The 25,758-nt window shown below is 37.4% G+C and overlaps 1 protein-coding gene across 3 annotated transcripts; it reads right to left on the reverse strand.

Annotated features, from left to right (window-relative positions):
• Positions 1 to 2,756: 2,756 nt before the first annotated feature.
• On the reverse strand, positions 2,757 to 24,233 carry SPO11 (SPO11 initiator of meiotic double strand breaks). 3 transcript variants are annotated; one of them, XM_060202546.1, is made up of 13 exons: positions 24,103 to 24,233; positions 21,839 to 21,952; positions 19,976 to 20,076; positions 19,233 to 19,299; positions 18,573 to 18,681; positions 17,049 to 17,135; positions 16,105 to 16,141; positions 15,396 to 15,505; positions 11,786 to 11,885; positions 11,440 to 11,477; positions 5,003 to 5,079; positions 3,279 to 3,390; positions 2,757 to 3,008 (listed from the first exon to the last, which is right to left on the reverse strand). In XM_060202546.1, the coding sequence occupies exons 1-13, from the start codon at positions 24,231 to 24,233 to the stop codon at positions 2,889 to 2,891; spliced, it is 1,203 nt and encodes a 400-aa protein (XP_060058529.1). In that variant the 3' UTR covers positions 2,757 to 2,888. The 3 variants fall into 3 exon arrangements, with proteins under 3 accessions (XP_060058529.1, XP_060058536.1, XP_060058545.1); XM_060202553.1 differs by having other exon boundaries at positions 2,889 to 3,008; positions 19,988 to 20,076; XM_060202562.1 differs by lacking the exon at positions 21,839 to 21,952 and having other exon boundaries at positions 2,889 to 3,008; positions 19,988 to 20,076.
• Positions 24,234 to 25,758: the final 1,525 nt, after the last annotated feature.

A 25,758-nucleotide genomic window follows, 5' to 3' on the forward strand; every position in this document is an offset into this window, starting at 1 on the left:
CTCTCTCTTACTCTGTAACCCTGAAACTCTCGAACTCAGGAACTCTCTTTTCTCTCGAACTCAGGAACTCAGGAACTCTGTCTCTCTGGCACTCTCTCTTACTCTGTAACCCTGAAACTCTCGAACTCAGGAACTCTGTCACTCTCGAACTCTGGCTAACTCTGGCACTCTCGAACTCAGGAACCCTCTCCCTTACTCTCGAACTCAGAAACTCTCGCACCCTCGCACTCTCGAACTCCGGAACTCAGGAACTCTGTCACTGGGGAACTCAGGAACTCTCGGACTCCGGAACCCTCTCCCAGGGTCCCTTGGGGCGGGGCCAAGCAGGCCCGCGAAATTAACAGGACTCATCCAATTCTCTTGGAGGGGGAGGGCTAGAACAAGCCAATGTAAAGCATACGACAAGTGTTTGCAACACAGAGAACAACTGGCACATAATAAATGCTATATAAATATTTTTCTACTATCAAATTGCCTTCTTTAACATTATAATATTTTGAATGGGGACAGCTTCATGGGCATGCATCCTCTGCCATGTCCCTTGCTAAGAGTGACCTCTGTGCCTGCTTTAATTCTCTGATACTGTTGTCTTGAACATCTTCATAGTATTTGGATAAAGGGGTCCTATGCTTGCATTTTGTGCTGGGCCTTGCATATTTGGTGTTGATCCTGCTTATGAAGCATAAAGTATTATTGTCCACAGTATCCTCTGACTATGTTTGTCTGTTTTTTTTTTCCCCACCAGGGTTACTGCTAGGACTCTGTGCCAGTTTGATCTCATCATTCCCAGCAGTGATTTTTAAAAAACTGATATACAGTGAGAGAGAGCACTACTACATTGGTGAAGCTTCCCGCTTCTATGTGGGCACTGGGAGCTTTAACCGAGGTCCTCATAGGTAACAAGTGCCCTCTACTGGATGAACCACCACTCAGCCCCATGATTTTTAACCAGTAATATCTTCATTGTGCTCAGGTATAATTATTGACCTCATAAGGTTCTTTGGAAAGGTAATAAGATAATATGTTGAGGGGGGACAGGTGGTGGCACACCTGGTTAAGCACACACACACATTATAGTGCACAAGGACCTAGGTTCAAGCCCCTGAGCCCCTCCTGCAGGGGGAAAGCTTCACGACTGGTAAAGCAAGGCTGCAGGTGTCTCTCTGTATCGTTCTCTGCCTATCTTCCCTGCCCCTCTCAATCTCTCTGTCTCTATCTAATAAATAAATAAAATATTAAAAAATAAGATAATGTGTTGCAGTGACTAGGAAATGTACGTTTCTCAGAAATGGTAACTATTAATACTTACCTTGATAAAATAGCTTAATATTTTTGAATTTCTCTTACATTCACACACTTGAGAGAAACTTTTCAGTGCCATAAAGTTTACTGAGGTACATGAGGTACTCAGCAGGTAAAACCTTGGGCTTGATTCCCAGCACCACATGGGAGCACTATGGCCATCACCACGGCAACTCCACATTGATGTGGGAGACACTGGTATCTCTCTACCCCCCCAGTCTCCCTTTTATGCTCTTCATAATTCTCTCCCCTGTCTTTATCTTCCTCTTTCTAAAAATATAGGATAGCATCTAGGAAGCTGGCTCAGAGTAGATTGCTGGATTTGCATGCATGAATCCCCAGGTTCAGCTTCACAGTACTATCTGTGCTGGTGCAGTGCTCTGGCCTTTCTGAGTCTGCCTTATTATCTATCTATCTATCCATCTATCTATCTATCTATCTATCTATCTATCTATCTATCTGTCTAGTGATTGGGCTAATTATTCAGTGGTATAGCTCATGCATAGGGTCCTGGGTTCATTCCCTGGTACAGCATTAAGACAAAGTTTACCAAAAGTACAGAATAAAATAAAAACTTATTTCTAGAAAAATTAAGATAGGCTTATGAGGACAATATACCCTATATTTACTGCAATAGAGAATTTTATTAAAATCTGAGGATTCTGTAAACTTTTTCTTTTTTTGCCTCTAGGGTTATTGCTGGGGCTTGGGTGCCTGCACTATGAATCTATTCCTGGAAGCCATTTTTCCCATTTTGTTGCCCTTGTTGTTGCTGTTATTGTTGCCATTTCTGTTATTGTTGAATAGGACAGACAGAAATTGAGAGAGGAGGGGGAGAGAAAGATAGACAATGGCAGACGTGCTTTACTGCCAGTGAAGCGCCCCCCCCTCCCCCCACAGGTGGGAACCAGGGGTTTGAACTAGGATCCTTGGGTGGGTCCTTGCAGTTCACTGTGCTACCACCAAGCCTCCATAAATCTTAAACCTGAAGTAGAGAGTGATTCAGGTGGCTTGTCTTTGGCTTTATCAGGTTAAAACCCTGTACAAAATGTTCAAATAAATGATACTTTTAACTATATACTCAAAGATAAAATGAGCAAAGCACTAAAAGGTTGCATCAATCCAAATGTTTATTCACAAGAAACATTATGAATTTCACAAGTAAATAAATGGAGTATGATCCCTACACTATGAAAGAAATGGAAAATATTATTAAGAAGAAACAGCTGGACATAATTCACTTACAACAACTCAAATTAGTTTATTATTTTTGTTACTAATGAGATACTTTACATGCCTTGGCATGAGTTATATTGTAGGAATTAAATATTTTTGTAGATTTTGATGATACATATATTTCAATAAAACTTAAAATTCAAAATAATATATACTTTTATAATTCACTATAGTACATATGGAAGAAATCAATCTACATTGAAGGATTATATTGAATAAGTATTTTTTTGACAAAAAATATAAGTAACGAAAACTGACTTTCCTCTAGAAAATTAAGACTATATGCTTCCCCTGCCCACAATATCAACCATTGAAGACAAAACTTGCAATCACAAGTCACTCTGTCATCTTTAAATCCATCCTCCAAATTTTAATTTGTTAGGTAAGTATACTCTGGAAAGATAATCTGATGATAGGAAGGCCAAAGATTGAATTTCTGCCTTCATTTTAGACTCTGCCATTATTTCCATCTGTCAATAAAAGTAAATACAGTCATACAAGAGGCTTTTACTTCAGTTATGTCAACTCAAAAAGCTAGCAAATCTAGATTTGTTTTATTCCCCAAACCAGGTCAACCAAAATATAGAGTTGCCACAACTAAAATACCAAAAGAATATTCAGGATGGATACCTTTTATGTCTGAGAACAATTGAGGGTCTTTATCAGTTCTTCCATTTCTCCCATCACTCAAGTAAAAAGTGATAAAACATACAACACATACATTTAAAAAAGAAACTTACTTCTTTTCTCCAAAATGGTTGGCAAGTAATATAAGGTCTCTTCAGGATGCTGTCAAGTTTCATTTGGTCGTGTTTTGTTAGTGGAATTAAGGACTCTTTAGGTATGTGTAACCTGGAAATAAATAGGGGAACAACAAACAAAAGTCATTAAATGTGGATGGGGAGATAGTTCACATAGTATAAAATGTGAGCTTTCTTTCTTTAAGATAGGAAGGAAGGAAGGGAGGAAGGAAGGGAGGAAGAAAAGTAAAAGTGTCACGAAAGAGAGGAAGAAAGATTGGTTTAGTACAGAGTCACTTTTTTATTGAGGAAATATTGTTTTGAAAATCTATTGTTTTGCAAAAAATTTTTTATATCAGGGTACAACTATTAGCACACTGTACCCGCCACCACCAAAATGCCAGTCTCCCTCCACTGCAGAGCACTGATTTCCCTATCTCTTTTTTTACCCTCTTCCCCACTTCCAACCTAGTAACCTTAGATCACAGATGAACTTTATTAAAACCAGAATTTAAGGAAATGAGTACAAGTTATCAAAGTATGCTAGCTATTTAAAGAAATCCAGTAAACGTGTAAGTTAATTCTCACTATCAGTCAAATCAGTAACAAAACATTTTAAATATCACATTAGCAGAAATGAATGAGAGAGAGAAGCAATGTTTTCTATGTGAGAGGGTAGGTGGGCATTTACTCTCCAGGGAAAGTAAAAAAAGTGAGTCTATCCAGAGGCAGTTAAAGCCTTAAAATTCGAAATACTTTTTTGACCTGCAATTCTGGATATCCAGCCTACAGAACTAATTAGAGATGAGGGCAATGATTCAGTAACTATAGTGTCCCTCAAAGCTTTATCAGAACAGAGGTTGAGAACCTGCCCAATGACTCATTACATTCAGAATGGGAACTCAGCCCCCAGCTCTCCACCTGCAGAGGGAATGCTTCACGGGAAGAATGGGAACTCAGTAACATAAATTTATAGAAAATAAATGTATTAATTGATAATAACATTATTGCATTATGTTATAAAATAAGATCACAAAATAACATTACAGTATGATTCCATTTTTGTGAAAAAGTTATGGCTGTGCACTGAAAACATAGATGAAGCTGTTCATCTACAAATGGCTCTTCCTTGTTACCTGATATTTTTTTATAATGAACGTATACCTTAAACTTACAAGAATTTAACTAAAAACTATTTTAATGAAGTTAAATTTTTTAATCAATGATAAAATTGATTTACCTGACAAATGATGTCATCAGTGATTACCATTTAATTAGATTCAATGCTTATACATTCTAAATCCAAAATAATTAAAAAATATTTTAGTCATAGAAGTAGTTACTTTCAATGCTTCATCATTATTATTATTATTTTACCAGAGCAGTGTTCAGCTCTGCTTATGGTGGTGCGGGGGCTTGAACCTGGGACTTTGGAGCCTCAGGCATGAGGGTCTATTTGCATAACCATTATGCTATCTACCCTCTACAGAAGTAGTTACTTTCAAGATAGCTGAAAATTCAATTAAACAGATTCATTTGTTAAATATTTTAATAGCTGAAACAGAAATATTGATAAATTTGCTTTGTAATTATATAATCGAGTCAAAATGAACAAAATGAGTAATAAACAAGTAGCTTTTACCTATAGTGACATTTAAGGCTTGTTGTTACATAATGCAGTAAATTTTCATTTTAAATGTCCTAGATCTACTAAACCACCTAACCTTTTAATATCAGAAGGGAGGAGACCAAGCCATCTAATAGCTGGAACTGTGAGATTATGGGCTTCAAAAGACATAGACTAAAATAAAAAGCAAAAAAGTATATTAGATAAAGCTAAATGGCAGAGAACTAGCATACTTATTTTTGCAGTCAGATTTTTTTTCTACTTACTAAGAAGGACCAGTACTAAAGAATTCATATCCTCAGAGTCGACAGAAGTAAAAAGCCACCTGGAGACTTACTAAACTAAGTTTTAAGTGAAGGTTTAAAAACTTTCTGTAGTATTTCTGAATTGACATTATAGAGATTAAAACTACATATTTCTAATTTCATAGCTTAATACCTTGTTCTAAGATCCTTTTCAGTTGCTATAAACACCATGTATCTATATATCTATTTCTTTTCTTGTTTATTTATTTCCCTTTTGCTGCCCTTGTTTTTTTAAATTGTTGTTGTAGTTATTATTGTTGCTGTTATTGCTGTTGTTGTTGGATAGGACAGAGAGAAATGGAGAGAGGAGAGGGAGAGAGGGGGAGACAGACAGGGGGAGAGAAAGATAGACACCTGCAGACCTACTTCACCACTTATGTAGCGACTCCCCTGCAGGTGGGGAGGTGGGGACTCAAACCAGGATCCTTACTGGGTCCTTGCGCTTTGTGCCATGTGCGCTTAACCCTCTGCACCACCGCCCAGCTCCCTCTATATATCTATTTCGGTAGATCACAGATATTCAAGGTATATACAAGTGGTTTCCAAACTTTATCATGTACCCCCTTGAGATTCTAATTCAAGACATGTTGGTGGATACTAAGATCTGCCTTTCTACCAGGTGACTGGGTAATGCTGATGCTAGTAGTTCTCAATGAAACTTTAAAAACCATTGATAAATTGTAGTTTAAAACTCTAGTGATAACATCTGGTGGTCTTTTCTGCTTTTGGTGGAAGAAAGGGTGGTTGGTAAAGTTAGAACTCAAAGCTATTTATAAGTTTCAGAGTATATTCAATGACCAGTGCCTCCATGCTAAGTTCCCAGTTACTTCTGCAGGCCAGAAGAATAGAGGAAAAAATATCTCTTGCCCACTTCAGTCATCTGTTGTCTGTGATCACACTGGTCATGTTAGAAATTGAATTGTAACAACTGAAATAGACTGACTTTTGACTATGAAAGTGACTCTTACATCAGTTTTGCGACCCTCAGCTTCCTAGGGACTGGTAAGTAAATGCAGAAATCAACATCAAAACGGGAAGGGGAGATAGCCTAGTGATTGTGCAAAAAGGCTTTCATGCCTGAGACTCTGAAGTCCCAGGTTCAATTCTCAGCACCATTATAAGACAGAACTTAGCAGCACTCTGACAAAACAAACAAATGAAACATCATTACAACAGTGAAAAAGAAAAACATGTTGACTTTGGAGCTGCAGCTGCCTTGAGGTCCAAGAGGCAGCTTGCAAACCAGGATCCTCTGGATAGGGTAGGATAGTTGGCTGTCTGTAGGAGGGTGAACATGGGCTGGTCAGAGTGACACCAAAATACAGTCCCATAACTCTCTCTTGGGCTGACAAATGGAGGTCAGGGGGACAAAGAAAAATCCTTTGATTATTTCTGAGCTCACCCCCCCCCCAACCCAGTACCAGCCCCCAGGGGCAGCACAGAGCTCCTATCAGGCTCCCCGCTGAACTATTATTATATACATGTGTCCCTTTTCCAACCACCTTCTTCAGGTTGACCAAAATTAACCATTGTTTTTTCCATTGCTAGGTGACTGGGTGTCCTATCCATTGTGAGAGGAACTTGTTTCTCTCTACCTCTTGTCTCCACTCTCCTTTTCCCCTCCTCCTAGCTAATTAAAAAAAAAAAAAGAACTCTTTCCTTTCACTGTTCTTCCTTTTTTCTCCTTCCTTCCTTCCTTTCTTTTTTTTAAAATTCTTTTCTTCCTCCTTCTTTTGTTCTCTGAATTCACTGATACTTGCTTGTGAATTATTTTGGGAAATAAATCTGACTTGGAGTGGATTCTATGTGTGTGTCTGTCTTCTCTGCTTCCCTTTCTCCCCTTTCTATCCCTAGAATTTATCATGTACAGTAGATTTGCATAATTGTCTATTCTTGTTTTCCCTTTTTTTCTGTCTTTTTCTTTTTCTTTTGTTTGGTTGCTACTTTTTCTTGGACTGGAGGTGTTGTTTGGCTAAATGATATTGGTTGAACTGCATCAATCTTTGCCTCAGTTACTATTGTTGTAATTTCTGAGGTTGGTGACTGCACTTGTCATAATAGTCTTTAGTATAGCATGGCTTCTACTCAAAACACAACAACTGAAGAACATAAAAATAAAAACTACATCAATAAAAAAGGTTAAATCAAGAGCAAATAAAACTGCTACCACAATGAATCAGGACAAGAGCCCAGAAGAAATTCCAAATCAGTCAGAAGTAACCATAGATAAGAAAAGTATGCAAGCAATAGTAAACCTAATAATCATAGAAATGAAGACAACTATGGAGGAAAAGGCTATCAGAATTAGGGAAACAACAGAGGAGAACCTCAAAGAAAATACAAGCTACCTCGAGTTAATTAGAGAAATGAAAGCTGAAATAGCTGAGCTAAAAGGCCAACTAGCAGAACAAGCTAATAATATAACTGAACTGAAGAAAGAGGCTGAGCGAAGGGAAAGCAAATTAACAGAAGCAGAAAACAGCATTAGCCAGACAGAGGCACTACAACACATTAAAGCCATAATATCAATAAATGTCAATGGCTTAAACTCACAAATGAAAAGGTACAGAGTGGGAAGATGGATCAGAAAACACAACCCAACCATATGCTGCTTGCAGGAATCCCATCTGACCCAACAAGACAGAGACTTAAAGTGAAAGGATGGAAAACAATCATACAGGCTAATGTACCACAAAAAAAGGCAGGAGCAGTCATTCTCATCTCTGACACAACAGACTTTAAATTAAATCAAGTAATAAAAGATAGGCAAGGCCATTACATAATGATTAGAGTATCAATTAACCAAGAAGATTTAAAAATTATTAACATCTATGCACCTACTGAAAGAACTTCAAAAATACATCAATACAATAATAGTGGGAAACTTCAACACCCACTCTCACACTTAGACAGATCAATGAAGCAGAGAATCAACAAAGAAACAAGAGAATTAAATGACAAGATGGACAGACTAGACCTCCTGGACATTTTCAGAGTCCTTCACCCCAAAAAACTGGAATACACATTCTTTTCAAATCCACACAGCACATCCTCAAGGGTAGACCACATGTTAGGCCACAAAGACAGTATCAACAAATTCAAGAGCACTGAAATCATCCCAAGTATCTTCTCAGACCATAGTGGAGTAAAGCTAATATTCAACAACAAACAGAAAATTACTAAAAGTCAAAGAATTTGGAAACTCAACAACATACTGCTTAAGAACCACTGGGTCAGAGAGGCACTCAAGCAAGAAATTCAAATGTTCCTGGAATCAAATGAAAATGAAGACACAAGTTATAAAAATATTTGGGACACAGCTAAAGAAGTATTGAGAGAGAAACTCAAAGCCATACAATCACATATTAGAGAACAAGAAAAAGCTCAAATAAATGACCTTACTGCACGCCTTAAGGACCTAGAGGAAGAGGAACAAAGGAACCATAAAGCAACCAGAAGGATGGAAATCACTAAAATTAGAGTAAATAAACAACATCGAAAATAAAAGAACCATACAAAAGATCAATGAAGCCAAATGTTAGTTCTTAGAAAAATTAAACAAGATTGACAAACCCCTAGCCAGACTCACTAAAAAAAAAGGGAGAAGGCCCAAATAAATAGAATTGTAAATGATAGAGGAGATATCACAACTGACACCACAGAAATCCAGAAAATCATGCGAGACTTCTACAAAGAACTATACACCACCAAGCTAGAGAATCTGGAAGAAATGGAAAATTCCTGGAAACATACCCTTCGAAAACTGAACTAAGAAGAACTACAAAACCTAAATGCACCAATCACAGACAAAGAAATTGAAACAGTTATTAAGAATCTTCTCAACAACAAAAGTCCTGGACCAGATGGATTCACAAACAAATTCTACAAAACCTTCAGGAAACAGCTAATACCTATACCTCTAAAGTTCTTCCACAAGATCGAAGAGACAGGAACACTCCCTTCCACCTTCTATGAAGCCAACATCAACCTGATACCAAAAGCAGATAGGGACACAACAAAAAAGGAAAACTACAGACCAATATCTCTGATGAACATGGATGCCAAAATATTAAACAAGATCCTGGCAGCCAGATACAGCAGTATATCAAAAAGATTGTTCATCATGACCAAGTGGGATTTATACCAAGAATGCAAGGCTGGTTCAACATGTGAAATTTAATCAATGTCATTCACCACATCAATAAAATAGTCTATGGCCATACCACCCTGAACATGCCCAATCTCGTCTGATCAATAAAATAAAAAATAAAAACCACAATTATTTCAATAGATGCAGAGAAAGCCTTTGACAAAATCCAACACCCATTCATGCTCAAAACACTACAAAAAATGGGAATAGATGGGAAATTATTCAAAATAGTGGAGTCCATATATATCAAACCTACAGCCAATATCATACTCAATGGACAGAGCTGAAAGCATTCCCCCTCAGATCGGGGATTAGACAGGGCTGTCCACTATCACCATTACTCTTCAACATAGTATTGGAAGTTCTTGCCATAGCAATCAGGCAAGAGAAAGAGATCAAAGGAACACAGATTGGAAGGGAAGAAGTCAAGCTCTATTTGCAGATGATATGATAGTATACATAGAAAAACCTAAAGAATCCAGCAGAAAACTACTAGAAGTTATTAAGCTATATAGCAAGGTCAGGCTGCGTGTATACTGAAAACTATGAGTCACTATTCAAGGAAATAGAAAATGATACCAAGAAATGGAAAGACATCCCATGATCATGGATTGGAAGAATTAATATCCTCAAAATGAATATTCTCCTCAGAGCCATATACAAATTTAATGCAATACCCATCAAAGTTCCACTAAGCTTCTTTAAGAGAATAGAACATAAACTGCAATCACTTATCTGGAACCAGAAAATACCCAAAATCTTGAGGGAAAGAAACAGAAATGGAGGCATCACACTTCCAGATATCAAACTATATTATAAGGCCATCATCATCAAAACAGCCTGGTACTGAAACAAAAATAGGCACACAGACCAGTGGAACAGAATTGAAAGCCTAGAACTAAACCCCCACACCTATGGACATCTAATCTTTGAAAAGGGAGCCCAAAGTATTAAATTGAGGAAGGAGGCTCTCTTCAATAAATGGTGCTGGGAAAACTGGATTGAAACATGCAGAAGAATGAAACTGAACCACCTTATCTCACCAGAAACAAAAATCAACTCCACGTGTTACTGTTCATCTCTATTGGGAAAAACAAAATAGACCCCTTTGTGGGCCCCACATAGGACATTGCCCTCAACTTGGATCAACAACGGCTGAGAATGTTCCATCCTCCGAAGGGAGGATGGACAACATACTCTATGCTCCACCTGAAGAAGATGGGTCCTGATATTGGGGCAGCTTGGAATGTTCCTACTCATGACCACAGAATGTGAGCTCAGATCTACAGGGATACAGAGGTCACATAGGTTCCTAAGCTGAATATGGGCCCCAAGCCAAATCAAACCAAATTGACTGTATTGTTTACAGTCAACAATACTTATACCCCTTCTCCGTATTAGGGAGCTACTCTCTTCTCTGATCCAGCTTTCTGTCCCTTTTCCAGCCATGACATCACCTCCCCAGACAATAACTTGCATCCACCTGCATATCAGATTTCAGGCTCAGAGAAAAAAAAAAAAAACTAGTATAGCTACAAGCCCTTTGAAATATAACTAAAATACGAAATATAATTAAAATATGCCTACTAGCTATCTAGAAAATGGAGGACCCCCTCAACTCTTCATCTGCACTATTCCTGCCTTTAGGTCCATGATTGGTCAACAATTTGGCTTTGAATGTTAACTGTCTTTTCAGCCACCAGGTTCCAGATGCTAGCATGCTGCTGACCAGACTTCCCTGGAGAGAGGACCCCACCAATGTGTCCTGGAGTTACGCTTCCCCAGAGCCCCATCCCACTAGGGAAAGAGAGAGACAGGCTGGGAGTATGGATTAGCCAGTCAACGCCCATGTTCAACAGGAAAGCAATTACAGAAGCCAGACCTTCCACCTTCTGCATCCCACAATGACCTTGGGCCCATACTCCCAGAGGATTAAAGAATAGGAAAACTATCAGGGGAGGGGATGGGATAAGGAGATCTGGTGGTGTGAATTGTGTGGAGTAGTACCCCTCTTAGCCTATGTTTTTGTTAATGTCTCCTTTTTTATTTTTTATTAAATAAAAAAAGAAAAATACTTACCACAGACCCATATTTATAGATGCACATTATTTCAATGCCTGTTTAAAAAAAGTTAATTTCAAAATTTATCTTCTAGTATGATAAAGGTTTTGATAATTTACATTCTCAAATTGATCATCTTCAATTTTTATTTTTGTAGATGTTATCTACCAATGAAAAATGTATGATTTAGTTTAATATGGCAAAAAATAGCAATACATTGTCTCAAAGAACTAGTTATTGATTCTAATCTGAAAGCCATGTTTCTTTAAGGTATTTTATAGATTTGTTCAAAGAACAGAAAAACATTAACTATAAATATGATGTAACTATGACTATTACTTCAAATAGTCCATTGATAAATTACCATGTGGATCAGCATCTACAAGAGTGAAAATAGGAATGTGAAATATATCCCACAGCTTCTTGACTAAAAGTCTTGTGTTCAGATCAGGTACTCCCTTCCCCTAAAAGCAAGATCGAAATTATTCATTTTAATTCCAGTAGAATGAAATTGACAAAAACTATATCTAGGAGATAGCATAATAGTTATACAAAAGACTTTCATGCCTAAGGCTCTAACATCCCAGGTTCAGTCCCCAACACCACCATAAGCCAGGACTGAGCTGTGCTCCGGTCTCTCTTTCTCTCTGTATGTCTATCATTAAGTAAATAAAATATTTTTAAAGACTATATCCTTACTCACTAATAATTTAAAAGTGAGCTCCCCTCACTTTTAATTTCAGGTGGTAGAAGGCTGGTGAAAAAAAAAGTACAAGGACTGGGTGATGGTGCACTTGGATGAGCATACACAGTACTGTACACCAGGACCCAGATTCAAGCGCCAGGGCTCCACCTGCAGCAGGAAAGCTTTATAAGTGCTGAAATAGTACTATAGGTATCTCTGTCTCTCCCTCCCCTCTCAACTTCTCTCTGTCTCTATCCAAAATAAATAATTTTTAAAAAGAGAAAAAATGTACAAATGAACAGGGTGAAAAATCCCACACAGATTCATAACTTTGACTCAAATATCCTAATCTTAGGAAGTAATCCCAAGAAAATATTTCATCTATAGAAGAAGTATTCAAAACCCTACATACAAAAAATACTTCAATGTTATTAAAAATTACCATGCATAACCAAATATCTTAATAGGGGCACAGAGAAATAGCACTTCACATTGTGATATACTCAGCTTTACAGCCAAGCAACCTGGGCTGACATCAGAACTGCTACCTCTTAGCAGCATAAACCTCTCTGCACTTTAGGGCTCTGTGTAATGCCTTAGAAGGCTATATTATAGGGCTTAAATTATATCGATTTATTTAGACCACAGCACTGCTCACCTCTAGTTTATGGTGGTGCTGGGTATTGAACCTGGGACCTCAGAACCTCAGTCATGAAATCTTTTGTATAATCATTATGCTTTCTCTGTGCTTAAATTATTTAACAGTCATGAAACAATCAGAAAGCTACCTGGCTTAACTTTCGAATTTAATAAGTTCTAAGTGATGGAACAACTTATGGTGTTATTTAGACAATAATTATGTAGAAAAAGAACATAAAGATCATCACAATAGTGTTAAGAAAAACAAAATCAACCAAACCAAAAACATTCATGAAACAGGGTACAGAGAAACAAGCAGATATGAAGAATGGGTTTTTGGAGTTTGAATTCCCTCTCTGATGATCACTGATGGGTGGTATTGGATGAGTTTTACAGTCCATTAGGCTGTGTTTATAAAATCTTCTATAAAATCAGGATAATTGAATCTGCCACAAAGAGTCATGACAGGATAGAATGTGGAACTGAGTGATCTGAATGTAGATTCTGGATTTGGCCTGCCTCAGAGTTGTGTTAAAACATCTTCCTTCACCCCACCCAGTACCCAGTAATATTATTTAGTCAACTCAAATGCTACAGAGAGCTATGCCTTCTATGAGTCTTCAAATAGGATTCAAGTACCAAGGGCAACTTTCATGGCCTGTATGGCATTACTTCAAGTCAAACCAGCAAGCCTCGGCTCTCATCAGGAAGGAGAGAAAGGGGAAGAGGACTGAGCTTTAGTTGGCATGAGCCAGAGAACAAACACTTCCACAAGACAGATCATGCCAGGAGTTTAAATATGGTCTTCATTACTTGTAAGGTTTCAGCCTATATTTTTCATCTCAGTTGTCTTTCCTTCACATCAAACTAGGCAGGTACCAATAGTACTTCCTCATTTAAAATTCTTTTTTCTTATTTTTTAAAATTGCTTTATTGGGGGATTAATGCTTTATAGTTGACAGTAAATACAATAGTTTGTACATGCATAACATTTCTAAGTTTTCCATATAACAAAACAACCCCCACTAGGTCCTCTGTAAAATTCTTATTTCTAAAGTTAAGCTCAAAATCTTTCTTTCACAAATAACTGTATCTTCCTGCTACTTGTTCTGTTACTCTACTATCAAAGGTGATATTGTGGTCAGGGTTGTTTTGACTCACTCCTCATATCCCATGCTCAGCAAGTCCTTTGAATTGACTTAAGGAATGTCCTTTGATTTAGGACTTTCTCCTTAATCGTTCCCCTTTCATCCTTACACCAGATAACCTCCTGACAGGATTCCTGGCTCTATCTCCTCCATCCAACTGATGTTGCTATCACAGTAATCACTGGCATTTCCTTCCTCCCCAGTTCAAAAACTGGTAATTTCTACAGTATGTCAGGATGGCTCCTTAGGATTAGCCAGGCCTTCCAAGATGCCTCACAAATGCCCAGTTTCTGATGCTCTCCTGGGCAGCTCTCCTTACTGTTTCCTCAAATGTTTTGCACAACCATTACACATAGCATAAACAGGAAGAATTTTAGATAGGAGATTTGCTCTTTCTTCAGAGAACTCAGTTCTTACACAGATCTATAAAAGTAGAAGGTTTTTATGTAATGGAGATGGAGGAGAGGGAAATAGAAGGTTTTTTATATTAGGGGGGATATAGGGAGGTAATGCAGACCTATTCTGAAATTCTGACATAATTTTATTTGCCCTCACTCAAGCTTACTATAATCCCTCCTCACTGACTCTAGTTGGTGTCACTGGTCACAAACTTTAGAAACTCCTCCCAAGTTACCTGGGCAGGAAACTACCACTCTTTTGCTAGCCAATGCCTGTAGTTGCTTGTTTATTATCTCTGAGTTTGCTTCTATGCTAGTCTTGAAACATATATAGAAAAGGGGGGGCAGTGGTACATCTGGTTAAATGCACATATCAGTATGCTCAAGGACTCCATTTAGAAGCCCTGCTTTCACCTGCAGGGAGGATACTTCATGAGCAGTAAAGTAGGCTTGCAGGTGTCTGTCTTTCTTACCCCCTTTCTGTCTCCCTTCCCTCTCAATTTTTCTCTGTCCTGTCAAATAAAAATAGAAAGAAAAAAAAAAAAGGAAAAAATATGTTCTCAGGGAGCAATGGGTTCATAGTGCAGTCACTGAGCCCCAGTGATAACCCTGGTGGCAAACAAACAAACAGGCTCCTTTTAACTGAGTAAATGAAATCACCTGGTATACAACCCTATGTGAGAAAGACAAGGAGCAGCTCTTGTTATTCAACCCTGCCCAAAGCCCCTATGCTACATGTTACAGTAAAAAAAAGTAGCCCCAGTGGAAATGTTGGGAAGGTAATTTTGAGAGGTGATCCTTAAAATCAGAGTCATCTGGTGGTGGGAATTATGTGGAGTTGTACCCCTCCTATCCTACGATTTTGTTAATATCTCCTTTTTAAAAGAAATAAAAAAAAAGAAAAAAAAATCAGAGTCATCAGCTTGATGCTAGCCAAATTTTTAAGATCTTTAAATGAACAACTTGGGAAGTCTTGTTCTTGAAGCTCAAAGAACAATACTCATGACAGAATATTGTGTAAGCTGCATAGAAATTTTTATAAGACTTTTTACCAAGAACCAAATTAAGTTAGTCTTGGAATTGTGGTAAAGGCAAGTAATATACCGTAACCATGATGCATGGAGCCATTTTGTTGCAAAAGTTGTCATCTAGGAGTCGTTGAAATGTTGCATCTTTTTCTACAATTAATAGAAATTTTGCATCTGTAATTAAATCTGTCAAGTTAAGGTATCTTTTAGTTAAATTCAAAAGCAGTTCTAGTTATAACATTTTCATTTTATCTTCAAATATATAAACAAATATCTATTCATATATATATATATATATATATATATATATATTTTTTTTTTTTTTTGCTTCCATGGTTATTGCTGGGGCTTGGTGCCTGTACCATGAATCCACTGCTCCTGGAGGCTATTTTTCCCCTTTTGTTGCCCTTGTTGTGGTTATTATTATTGTTGTTACTGTTAGATAGGACAGAGGGAAATGGAGAGAGGTGGGGAAGACAGAGATGGGGAGAGAAAGATAAGACACCTGCAGACCTGCTTCTCTGTTTGTGAAGCAACTTCCATGCAGGTGAGGAGCCAGGGGCTCGAACCAGGATCCTTATACCAGTCCTTGAGCTTTGCGCCATGTGCACTTAACCCACTGCACTACGGCCTGACCCCTTCATATATGTTTCAACCATACAGTGAGATACAAGAATCCTGAAGAAGGGAACATACTGTCCTTATATTGATCACTGTGGGGCCTGATTTGTTATATAGCATGAAATACTTGGCTTAGAATTTTAGTTTTCCCACTGAAAGGATACTCTTAAGACCTTGAATATTAGATGGCACAGAAACAGCCTGAGGGGACAAGAAAGATAGTTTGAATTTTAAATATAACGTACTATCACATTTTAAAATCACAAAACCATATACTTTCATTTTTCTTTGTATATACCACTGATCAGTGGTTTATTCTATAGTGGGGGCAGGGAGACCAATAGGAAACAGATATAGTCCTCAGTAAGCAAAAGCACACATGACTTAAACCACTTTCCCAGGAAGTGAGAACTTTTTAGAACTGTAGATACATGGCTTCAAGAGCAGAAATGGGTGATGAGAAGATTTTCTTATGCTGCTGCTTACCAGGCACAATCTTTCTCATTTCCAAATTGACGACTTGATCCCTTTCCAAACTGCTATGCTATTTTGGTATTACAAGCTTTCCATATACCAAAGTCAATCAAATAGTTTAATATTAGACATACTAATTTTAGAATCAGAAAATTATATGAAGATTATATACCTGGAATAGCCAAGTCACACTCTATCTGAAAACAGTAGTTTTCAAAGGAATCTATTTAGTTCAACATTGCATTTGACAGCTGGCATATTTTGAAACTATACAGTTCTGTAGAGAATGATCCAGGGGCTAGCAGTGGTGCACCTGGTTAAGTGCACATGTTACAGTGCACAAGGACCAAGGTTTAAGCCCCTGGTCCCTGCCTGTAGGGGAAGAGCTTCGTAAGTGGTGAAGCAGGGCTGCAGGGTTCTCTCTGTCTCTCTATAGCTCCCCCAACCCCTCTCAATTTCTCTGTCTCTATCCAATAATAAATAAGTAAAAATATTTTTTAAAAGAGAATGGTCTTTCAACTTTATTTCACGACCTTAAGTTCAAGAAATATTACAAAGCATGAAATAAAACACATTTAAAAAATTGAGAACCTGAAAGGAAGTTAACCCATGTGAAAACATTAATGAAGCTTACTGTTGCACCACAGGTGCAATTCACTTTAGTGCCATCTTCCTCGATATACTTTAAGTTGCCGGCAATCAAACCTTTTGATGTGGATAACTAGGAAAAAAAGACATGTTTGAAAACTTTTTCATTAACTTATTTTATATTTGTAAATCACCATGCATGTTTATTTGATGAAATTTATGTGTGTATACTATTTGTTTAATGTTTAGGTTGAAATTTAATAAATGAAATTAATATCTAGGGGTGCTTAGGAATGAAAACTATTTAGAAATTTATGTGATTTTGGTTTATTTCTCCAAGTGAGTATTTTGAGAACATATGACTTAAAATTTGTAGTGGAAAAGTCTGATATCTAAAATGAACAGATATTTATTTATTTATCAGAGCACTGCTCAGGTCTGGCTTATGGTGGTGCTAGGGACTGATCCTGGGACCTTTTGTGCTTTAGGCATGAAAGTAGTTTTGCATAACCATTATACTATCTCCCCAGCTCACATTTACTCTTCTATTATAATTTTTATTTTTAAAATTATTCCCCTTGGTGCCAGAGCCTCATGGAGGCATATGTGATTTCGCCACTGCCAGTCTAATCAATCTTTCTTTCTTTTTTTTTTTTTTTTGTTTTCACTAGAGCTTCACCACTCTTGGTTGATGTTTTCAGACAGAGAGAGAGACAGAGAGAGAGAAATAAAAAAGAGAGAGCAAGAGAAAGAAAAGGAAGAAAGGAGGTGGAGGAGACAGGAAAGGAGATGGGGAGGAGGAAAGATATCACAGCACCAAAGCTTCTTCCAGGGGTCAGAAGCTAAGCTGCACGCATGGCAAAGCATACACACTATTCAGTTCTGCTATTTTGCTGCTTCCCAGCTGAGTTGTTCAGTCAGACACGGGAACAGAGAGAGAACCAGAGGGAGAGACACCACAGTACCACAGCTTCCCCTAGTGCTACAATGATACATCCATGTGGTTATGAGATTCAAACCTGGGTCATGCTTATGGCAAGGTACTTGTCTTATAAGGCGAGCTATCTCTCTAGCCCCTCTATTACAAATGTATATTTTTTGTAAAATAAAATTAAATCATATATATATATATATAAATATATAATAGTAAAAGGCCTTTATATGCTAGGAAGAGAAGGGAGGGAAATAAAAGGGTTATTTATTTATTTTTCATCTTGTTGCCCTTTTTTATTGTTGTAGTTATTATTGTTGTTGTTATTGATGTCACCGTTGTTAGATAGGACAGAGAGAAATGGAGAGAGGAAGAGAAGACAGAGAGAGGGAGAGAAAGACAGACACCTGCAGACCTGTTTCACAGGCTGTGAAGGGACTCCCCTGCAGGTGGGGAGCTGGGGGCTCGAACCAGAATCTTTGCCACGGGTCCTTGTGCTTTTCACCACATGCGCTTAACCCGCTGCGCTACCTCCCAACTCCTGAAATAGAAGGTTTCATATGACAGGGGACCACACCTATTCTGAAATTCCAATATGATTTTATTTTTACCCTTACCCAAGTATGAAATGATACTTACTATATGTAGACACCTTCTGGGCACTTTTAACATACAGGAAATGTCATTGATAACATTATCAACAACAGTTTGGTTACCAAAGAATTGACTGTCAGTGTAATATATGTCTCTAGGAAAAAAAATGTTAATTAGCCATTGCTTCATTGATTAGGACAAGTATTATAGATTTATTTGAAGGAAAAAATTAACTGAATAAAACACAAATATAAAGAAAGTGGTTTATTACCTATGATTTAGTCTTATGCATAACTTTTCAAAATATATAATTAAAATTACTCCAATGAAATTCCACGTTGCATTTAAAAAAATCCATTAGTCATTTTTAAAAATTTTATTTTATTAAGAGATATAGAGAGAGGGGAGAGAGACCATACTACTGCTCAGCTCTGGCTTATGGTGGTGTTGGGGACTGAACCTGTATCCTTGGAGCCTCAAGCATGAAAGTCTCTTTGCTTAACCCTTATGCTGTTTCCCCAGCCCTATTGTATTTATTTTTTTTATGCTAGAGCACTGCACAGTTGTTTCTTTTTTTTTTTAAATACTATAAGAAGGAGGATTCAATATGGAACTTCAGAGCCTCAGGGATGTATGTCTTTTGCATAACCACTATGCTATCACCCTCACTCTTTAAAGAGTAATTAAACAGAATAATGCATTTACCTTTTGGTTGCATAAGTGTTGCTCTGTACCAACTTATAAATCATGGACAATATTTTGAGGATTAGAGCTGTAAAGTAAGATGCAATAAGTAAATTACTCATCATTTCTCTCCAGAATTCAAAACATGCTTAATTTTTAACTTTCTGAAATGATTTTCTATAATATTAAAAATCACTTTCCAAGGTGGCTGGGCAATGGTGTACCTAGTTAAGCTCACAAGTTACCATGTGCAAAGACCCGGGTTCAAGTATCCACTTCTGCAGGGGGGAAACTTCACAAGTGGTGAAGCAAGTACTGCAGGTGTCTCTCTGTCTCTTTCCCTCTCAGTCTCCCCTTCTTCCTCTAAATTTCTCTCTGTTCCATCAAATAAAGGGGGAAAAATGGCTGCCAGAAGTAGTGGATTTGTTTTGCAGACACTGAGCCCCAGAAATAATCCTGGTGGCAATAAAATAAACAAATAATACCTTTCTAAAATAGAACTGCTAAATGCTGAGCAACTGCTTGAAGAGTAAGATAAGATTAATTGCACTGTGAGCAACAAGACAGAATACTTTTCCACTGAATCACAAACCTTGAAATATCAGTTTGGAAACATAACTTATTTCCATGGTTACTTACTATAAAATCATATACATTTTTTTCAAATAAAAGGATGATGTATTAAAGAACAAGTAAAATATATGATTAGAAATTCAGTGATAATTAAGTTCATTTTTATTACTAAAAGCAAGAAAAGGTTAAACAAATTTTTTTACCAAAAATTTTAATTGATTTTGGCGAGTCACTTCTGATTTTTCTCATGGTACAATGAGATACCATTTGAAGACCCACAGAATCTTCAAACCTGCAATTTTGTTTAAAGCAAAGAAATACAAGAAAAATAATTACTTCCTGAGACAAAACAGTATATATTTAGTATCCTTTTATGTACATCATTATCGTTTAAATCCATTTTTTAAACAAGTTTTTTTAAATTTTATTTTCCCTTATAAGCTAAAATCACATCGAGTGGTAACTAGTTTTATGATATACAGAGACACTAAAATTCTGTGCTAAAAGTAAATGAATTAAATACCTTTAAGGTAGATATATCTGTATCTATATATATAGATTTCTTTCCTGGGAAAACACCTAATATATGTGAAGTATTTTCAATATTCCACAATTTTACTAGTACTTTAAATCAGTTTAATTATTTACTCACTTAATTACTAAAGTTAGTGTTTTTGAAATATTTCATTTCTGATTTACTTCTGAAATTACAATAGATGAAATAAGAATTTATGTTGTTAAATTGAACTGCCAAGTCTGACCAGAAGGTGGCAGAAGGCACTAAGTAAAGATGTCATGTGTCTAGTTCAAAGAATTCTGTTAATATTAACTGTGTTAATCATAGATGAGTACTTACTATTTAAAAATTATTAGTGACTTGATATTTACAAAATTATAAGATAACAGGGGTATGATTCCACACCTTTCGCACCTTTAGAATTCTGTCGTCATTCCCTTCATTGGAAAAGGCAATAGTTCTCCCAAGATCACAGATATGAATTGACTATAATCACCCCCATCTCAATCTCTCTCTCTCTCTCTCTCTCTCTCTCTCTCTCTCTATATATATATATATATATATATATATATATATATATATATATATTCTTTTTTTTCTATGGTTCTGCCTTCCTTTCTAAGTCACACCTACTATTTCTGAGTGTCCCCCTCCACCACCACCTTTTATTTCCCTCTTCTCTCTCTGGGTCCTGATGGAACTGGAGTTTAGAGTCCTGTAGTCATTTCCCCCTAACATTTACACCTCTGGGAGGAGTATAAATCAAAATTATTTTGGGGGTATAGGAGGTGGAAGATCTGGCTTCTGTAATTACTTCTCCGCTGGACATGGGCACTGGCAGGTGGATCCATATCCCCAGCCTGTTCCTATCTTTCCCTAGTGGGGTAGGGAGATGCATACTTAGTGACTAAGATACTTCACAATTTTATTTGGTTTCTATAAGTAACTTCTACAAAGAATTGCAAATTCTTGTAATTTTTATTATTTAGTGTAAAATAGAAAGATTCTATAGGGTGCAGAACTGAAAAAAAAAGTATCTGTTATCACTAGGTCTCAGGATTTTGATAAAATTGCTCAGTAATTTCATTGATTAGTTTTGGATATTTAACTTAGCAGAGGGAGATCTTTCATGAGAAAGAGACTTTCAAGTATCCTCTTTGATTAAAATACATTTACTTGGTCTCACTATTAGGACTGTTTTTAACTCCCCAAGCATGTAGTTAGCTTTCACATCATCTGAGAGTTTCACTGATCTGTTTATCTGAGTGCTAGAAAACTTAGGTCTGAAGGAGAGGTACATTTTTAGCAGGACTATAAAAACCAGAGACATAAATTTTGAATTTAAATTTTTGGTGCTGTATTTTTTGGTCTGCAGAATCTTATTATTTTTTAATGTAACTCATATATTTCATAAACTTTCTTACATCCTTTTATTTTATTTTTGCAGGGTAAAGGCAATAAAAGGAGTGAAATATGACAACTCTAACTTGAGTAAATGCAAATAAGGGATAGATACCACACTTAAAAAAATGCCCACTTAATATTTTCCCAGCTTGATCTGTTCTCTATTGTGAACACAGGTGCTTCATTTCTTGCCAAACTTGTGATGATGTTTTGAATAATATTTTCTATAGATGCAAGAACCTCAGAACTGAAAGAAAAAAAAACACACTGGATCAACATTAATTATACATTAGTTCTTTACAGTGTGTTACACTTCCTCAGATCAATATTTCAGCAACATTGTCTTGTTGATTTCTCTACTCTAGGTACTCCATGTCTATACAGATGTCTCCTACTAAAATTTGACATCAACTCTATATTAAAACAGACATAGTTATAAGTTATTGACCAAGAAATGTTATTTGCTTGTTATTTTATTTCTTTTTTTTTTTTTATTAAAGAAAGGATTAATTAACAAAACCATAGGGTAGGAGGGGTACAACTCCACTTTTTTTTTTTTTTATTTATTTTTATTTTATTTCTCAAACAACTGCCAATTAAGAAAATACTTCCCTTTAGGCTAATAACTATAAATATACTTTTAAATGCATTTTAATGTATTCATATTAACTTATTTTAAATGCAAACTAACTGGCTTACATAGAAATGAAGACTGATTAATGTTTTGACTTTAAAATGATGCAATATTGGATTTGAATTTAATTCTTACCCAAAAAAATACAAGGCAAAAACATTTCCATTTCTCATTTAGTACTTTACCCTAACTGATCTCAGCCCTTTTGAACTGTAGTGATACAAAAAAAAATAATAATAAGTAAAAGAACCTTTAATCACCACCATGAAGAGACTTGGCAACTCTTACATCACTTTAGAGCAAAAACGCTAAGACTTATCCCAGTTTTTCTGTCAGCTGACTTGATTTCACAAGCCAGCAGCTTCAAAAGATGTTGTTCTGTGATAAATACCATTCGCTTATCGCCTATGAAGAGGAATCACATTAAATGAAGAAATAATGGGCAAAGTGTAGTGTTCTAGTTTCCACAGAAATATCAGAGCTTTCATCAAAAGCGCATGTACCAGAAAATAAAAATTTTAGAACGTTCAGTGTCTTCTAATATAAAGAAATAAAAACTGACTGAAATATCTCATTCACTTTTTCAGTGTGAAAAGAACACTTGTAAGCCAATATTGTAACTAATTTTAAGATATAATCAGAATTATATCTGGAATGTAAACATTCCCCCAGTTCTCATGTTCCTAAATTCCCTTCAAACTAAATCTTTTTCAAAAAAATTGTTTGCTTTAAGTTTTTGGTGTTTTTTTTTTTAATATGGCTTGGGTTTTTATTTTTATTTATTTTTTAATTTTAAACACAGTAATTTGTTTAGGCTGAAAAAAAATCCTTTTTGCTGATAAACCAGAAAAGCAGATCATGGAGCAACCCCAGAGGTTTTAAGTAAAAGCAGTCAACAATGTAAACTCATTTCTGTAGTTACCTATAAGCTGGGTAGGTGGGTAGTTGCTAATATCAGCACCACATTCTAACCAAGTGAGTAACTAGGCTTTTAATTGCTTTTAAATAAATTAGTTAAAATTCATGCACTAGGGGCGGGGTGGTGGTGCATCTGGTTGAGTGCATATGTTACTAAGCACAAGGACCCAGGTTCCAGCCCCTACTCCCCACCCTACTCCCCACCCGCCTCACAAGCAGTGAGGCAGTGTAGCTGGTATCTCTCTTTCCCTCTCTATCTCCCCCTACCCTCTCAATTTCTGGCTGTCTCTATCCAATAAATAAATAAAAATCATAAAAAATTATTTAAAAAATTTGTGCACTCTCCTCACACCCAGGAAAACCACCATCTCATAAATTACTTTATATATGTTAACTTCCTTGTTTTCATCACACACTCACGGAACGCTACTTCCCAGTCCCCCCCCCCATCTTTTTAAGAAAACAAATACAATGCCCAACACTATCCTACACTCCCTGATCCATAAGGATCTCAGGGATCCTGCCAGCTAACGTGTGGGGTGGAGCTGCTGGAACATTCTAGAAGGGAAACACTCAAGAAGCCAGCAGATGCGGTGACCAGGCTTTTTGAGTTTAGAACAAAGGTTAAAACAAAGGAACAGTAAGGAACAGTCTTTCTTGGGGTTCAGGACTGGTCCGTCAAGTGGCTCTTCTTGTGGCCTTCACACGGGGAAGGCCGTCATGCAGCCCTGACTGAAGCGATGGATGGGGCACCCCCACATTTCCCTGTAGACGCCTCAAGGCCCCCACCCACAGAGGTTCACTGTCCCCTCACTTGTTGTTCCCTCATTTTCTAACTCTTATACCTAGAAGCTGGCGGGCTCCTCCCGCCTGCAGGCTCCCCGCCTCCTCTCCTCAGAGAAGCCAGCAAGGAAGCCCTGTGCTGATCCAAAGCCTTAAAGAACGAGGCCTCAGGTCCCATGGGTGCAAAGGCCATGAGGGCCACCAGCAAACAAAACAAGCAAACAAACAAAAAACACAAAGAAATATCCAAGGACTGGAGCCCAACTTGGATTGTGTGACCTCTATGGCCACTCGTCCCTCCAGTGTGGGCTAATTGGAGCCTGCACATGCGTACTTATCCCAAATGCTGGGAGGACTGAGCATGCGCAAAGCAGCCCTCCTCACTTTTGTCCCAGCTTGGAGACAAAGCCATGGCGTCTTCGTCGTCTGGGTGCTTAGCTGTGAGCTAGGCAGGCAGGCAACTCCCAGGAGAGGGGACTGAGGATGGATAGGTGAAAACTTCTCTCCTCTCTTCCCCTCTTTTCTTCCCCAACTATCGATCTTCCTCTTCCACCCTCCTCCTCCTCCTCTTCCTTCTTCATAGGTGAACACTTTCCTCCTCTCTCTCTCTTCTGTTCTCCTCTTATTTTTTCCTTTCCCTTCTACTTCTCCTTCTTCTCTCCCTATCTCATCTTCAGGATACCTTATTAGATAGACGACAGCACTGTAGTATCCCTCAGAGCTGTGTAGTATTCCCATGTAGTTAAACAGTGGTTTGACCATGGTAAAGCATTCACCATCACAGGTGACTCTTTTTATTTTATTTTAAAAAATTATTCGCCCACCTGCCCAGAGTCCTACCCCACTAGGGAAAGACAGAAACAGGCTGGGAGTATGGATAGACTTGTCAGCGCCCATGTCCAGTGGAGAAGCAATTACAGAAGCCAGACCTTCTTCCTTCTGTACCCCATAAAGACCTTTGGTCCATACTCCCAGAGGGATAAAGAATAGGGAACCTTCCAGTGGAAGGAATGGGATAGGGAACTCTGGTGGTGGGAATTGTACCCATCTTGGAATTGGAATTCCATCTTGGAATGGGATAGGGAACTCTGGTGGTGGGAATTGTCCCACAATCTTGTTGATCATTAGTAAATCACAAATAAAAAAAATATTGCCATGAGGGTTACCAGTGGGACTGAGTGCCTATGTGACAAATCCACCACTCCTGGTGACCATTTCTTCTTTTGATTATTTTAATTAATTTATTTATTTATTACCTCCAGGGTTATTGTTGGGGCTCATTGGTGGCAAAAAATAAAATCCACTGCTCCTGGTGGCCATTTTTTCCTTTCTATTTTTTATCAGGACAGAGAAATTGAGAGAAAAGGGGAAGAGAGGGAGAAAAAGATAGATATTTGCAGGCCTCCATCGATTGTGAAGCAGACTCCCTACAGGTGAGGGGTGGGGCTTAAACCCAGGTCCTTGCACTTAGTAATATGTACACTTAACTGGGTGAACCATTACCCGCCCCACTACATTTTTTCTAATTATTATTATTTTTACTATTACTACCTGGCCCCCAAGGTAAATTCTTAAATGATTAACTTGATAGGCTGAGCTTGTCTCAAAGCTTGAGCTATGCTGCAGGTCTGGCTGGGATTGTCAGAATTTTTGTGGGTGTCTTTGCTGATGGAATTCCTCCTCCCTTTTTGGTCTCATTTTTTGGAGGCTTACCTTTC

This window comes from Erinaceus europaeus, chromosome 1, assembly GCF_950295315.1.
Source record: "Erinaceus europaeus chromosome 1, mEriEur2.1, whole genome shotgun sequence".
NCBI classification, from domain to species: Eukaryota; Metazoa; Chordata; class Mammalia; order Eulipotyphla; family Erinaceidae; genus Erinaceus; species Erinaceus europaeus.

Bases quoted from the DNA above. Each gene is read 5' to 3' on its own strand.
- SPO11 (XM_060202546.1), bottom strand. From the start codon at position 24,233: ATGGCCTTTGCACCCATGGGACCTGAGGCCTCGTTCTTTAAGGCTTTG. The intron at 11,886-15,395 runs GTATATTACTTG...TCTTGCTTTTAG, and splicing joins CTCCATGCATCATGGTTACG to GGGAAGGGAGTACCTGATCT. The intron at 3,009-3,278 runs GTAAGTTTCTTT...TTTTATTGACAG, and splicing joins AACCATTTTGGAGAAAAGAA to ATGGAAATAATGGCAGAGTC.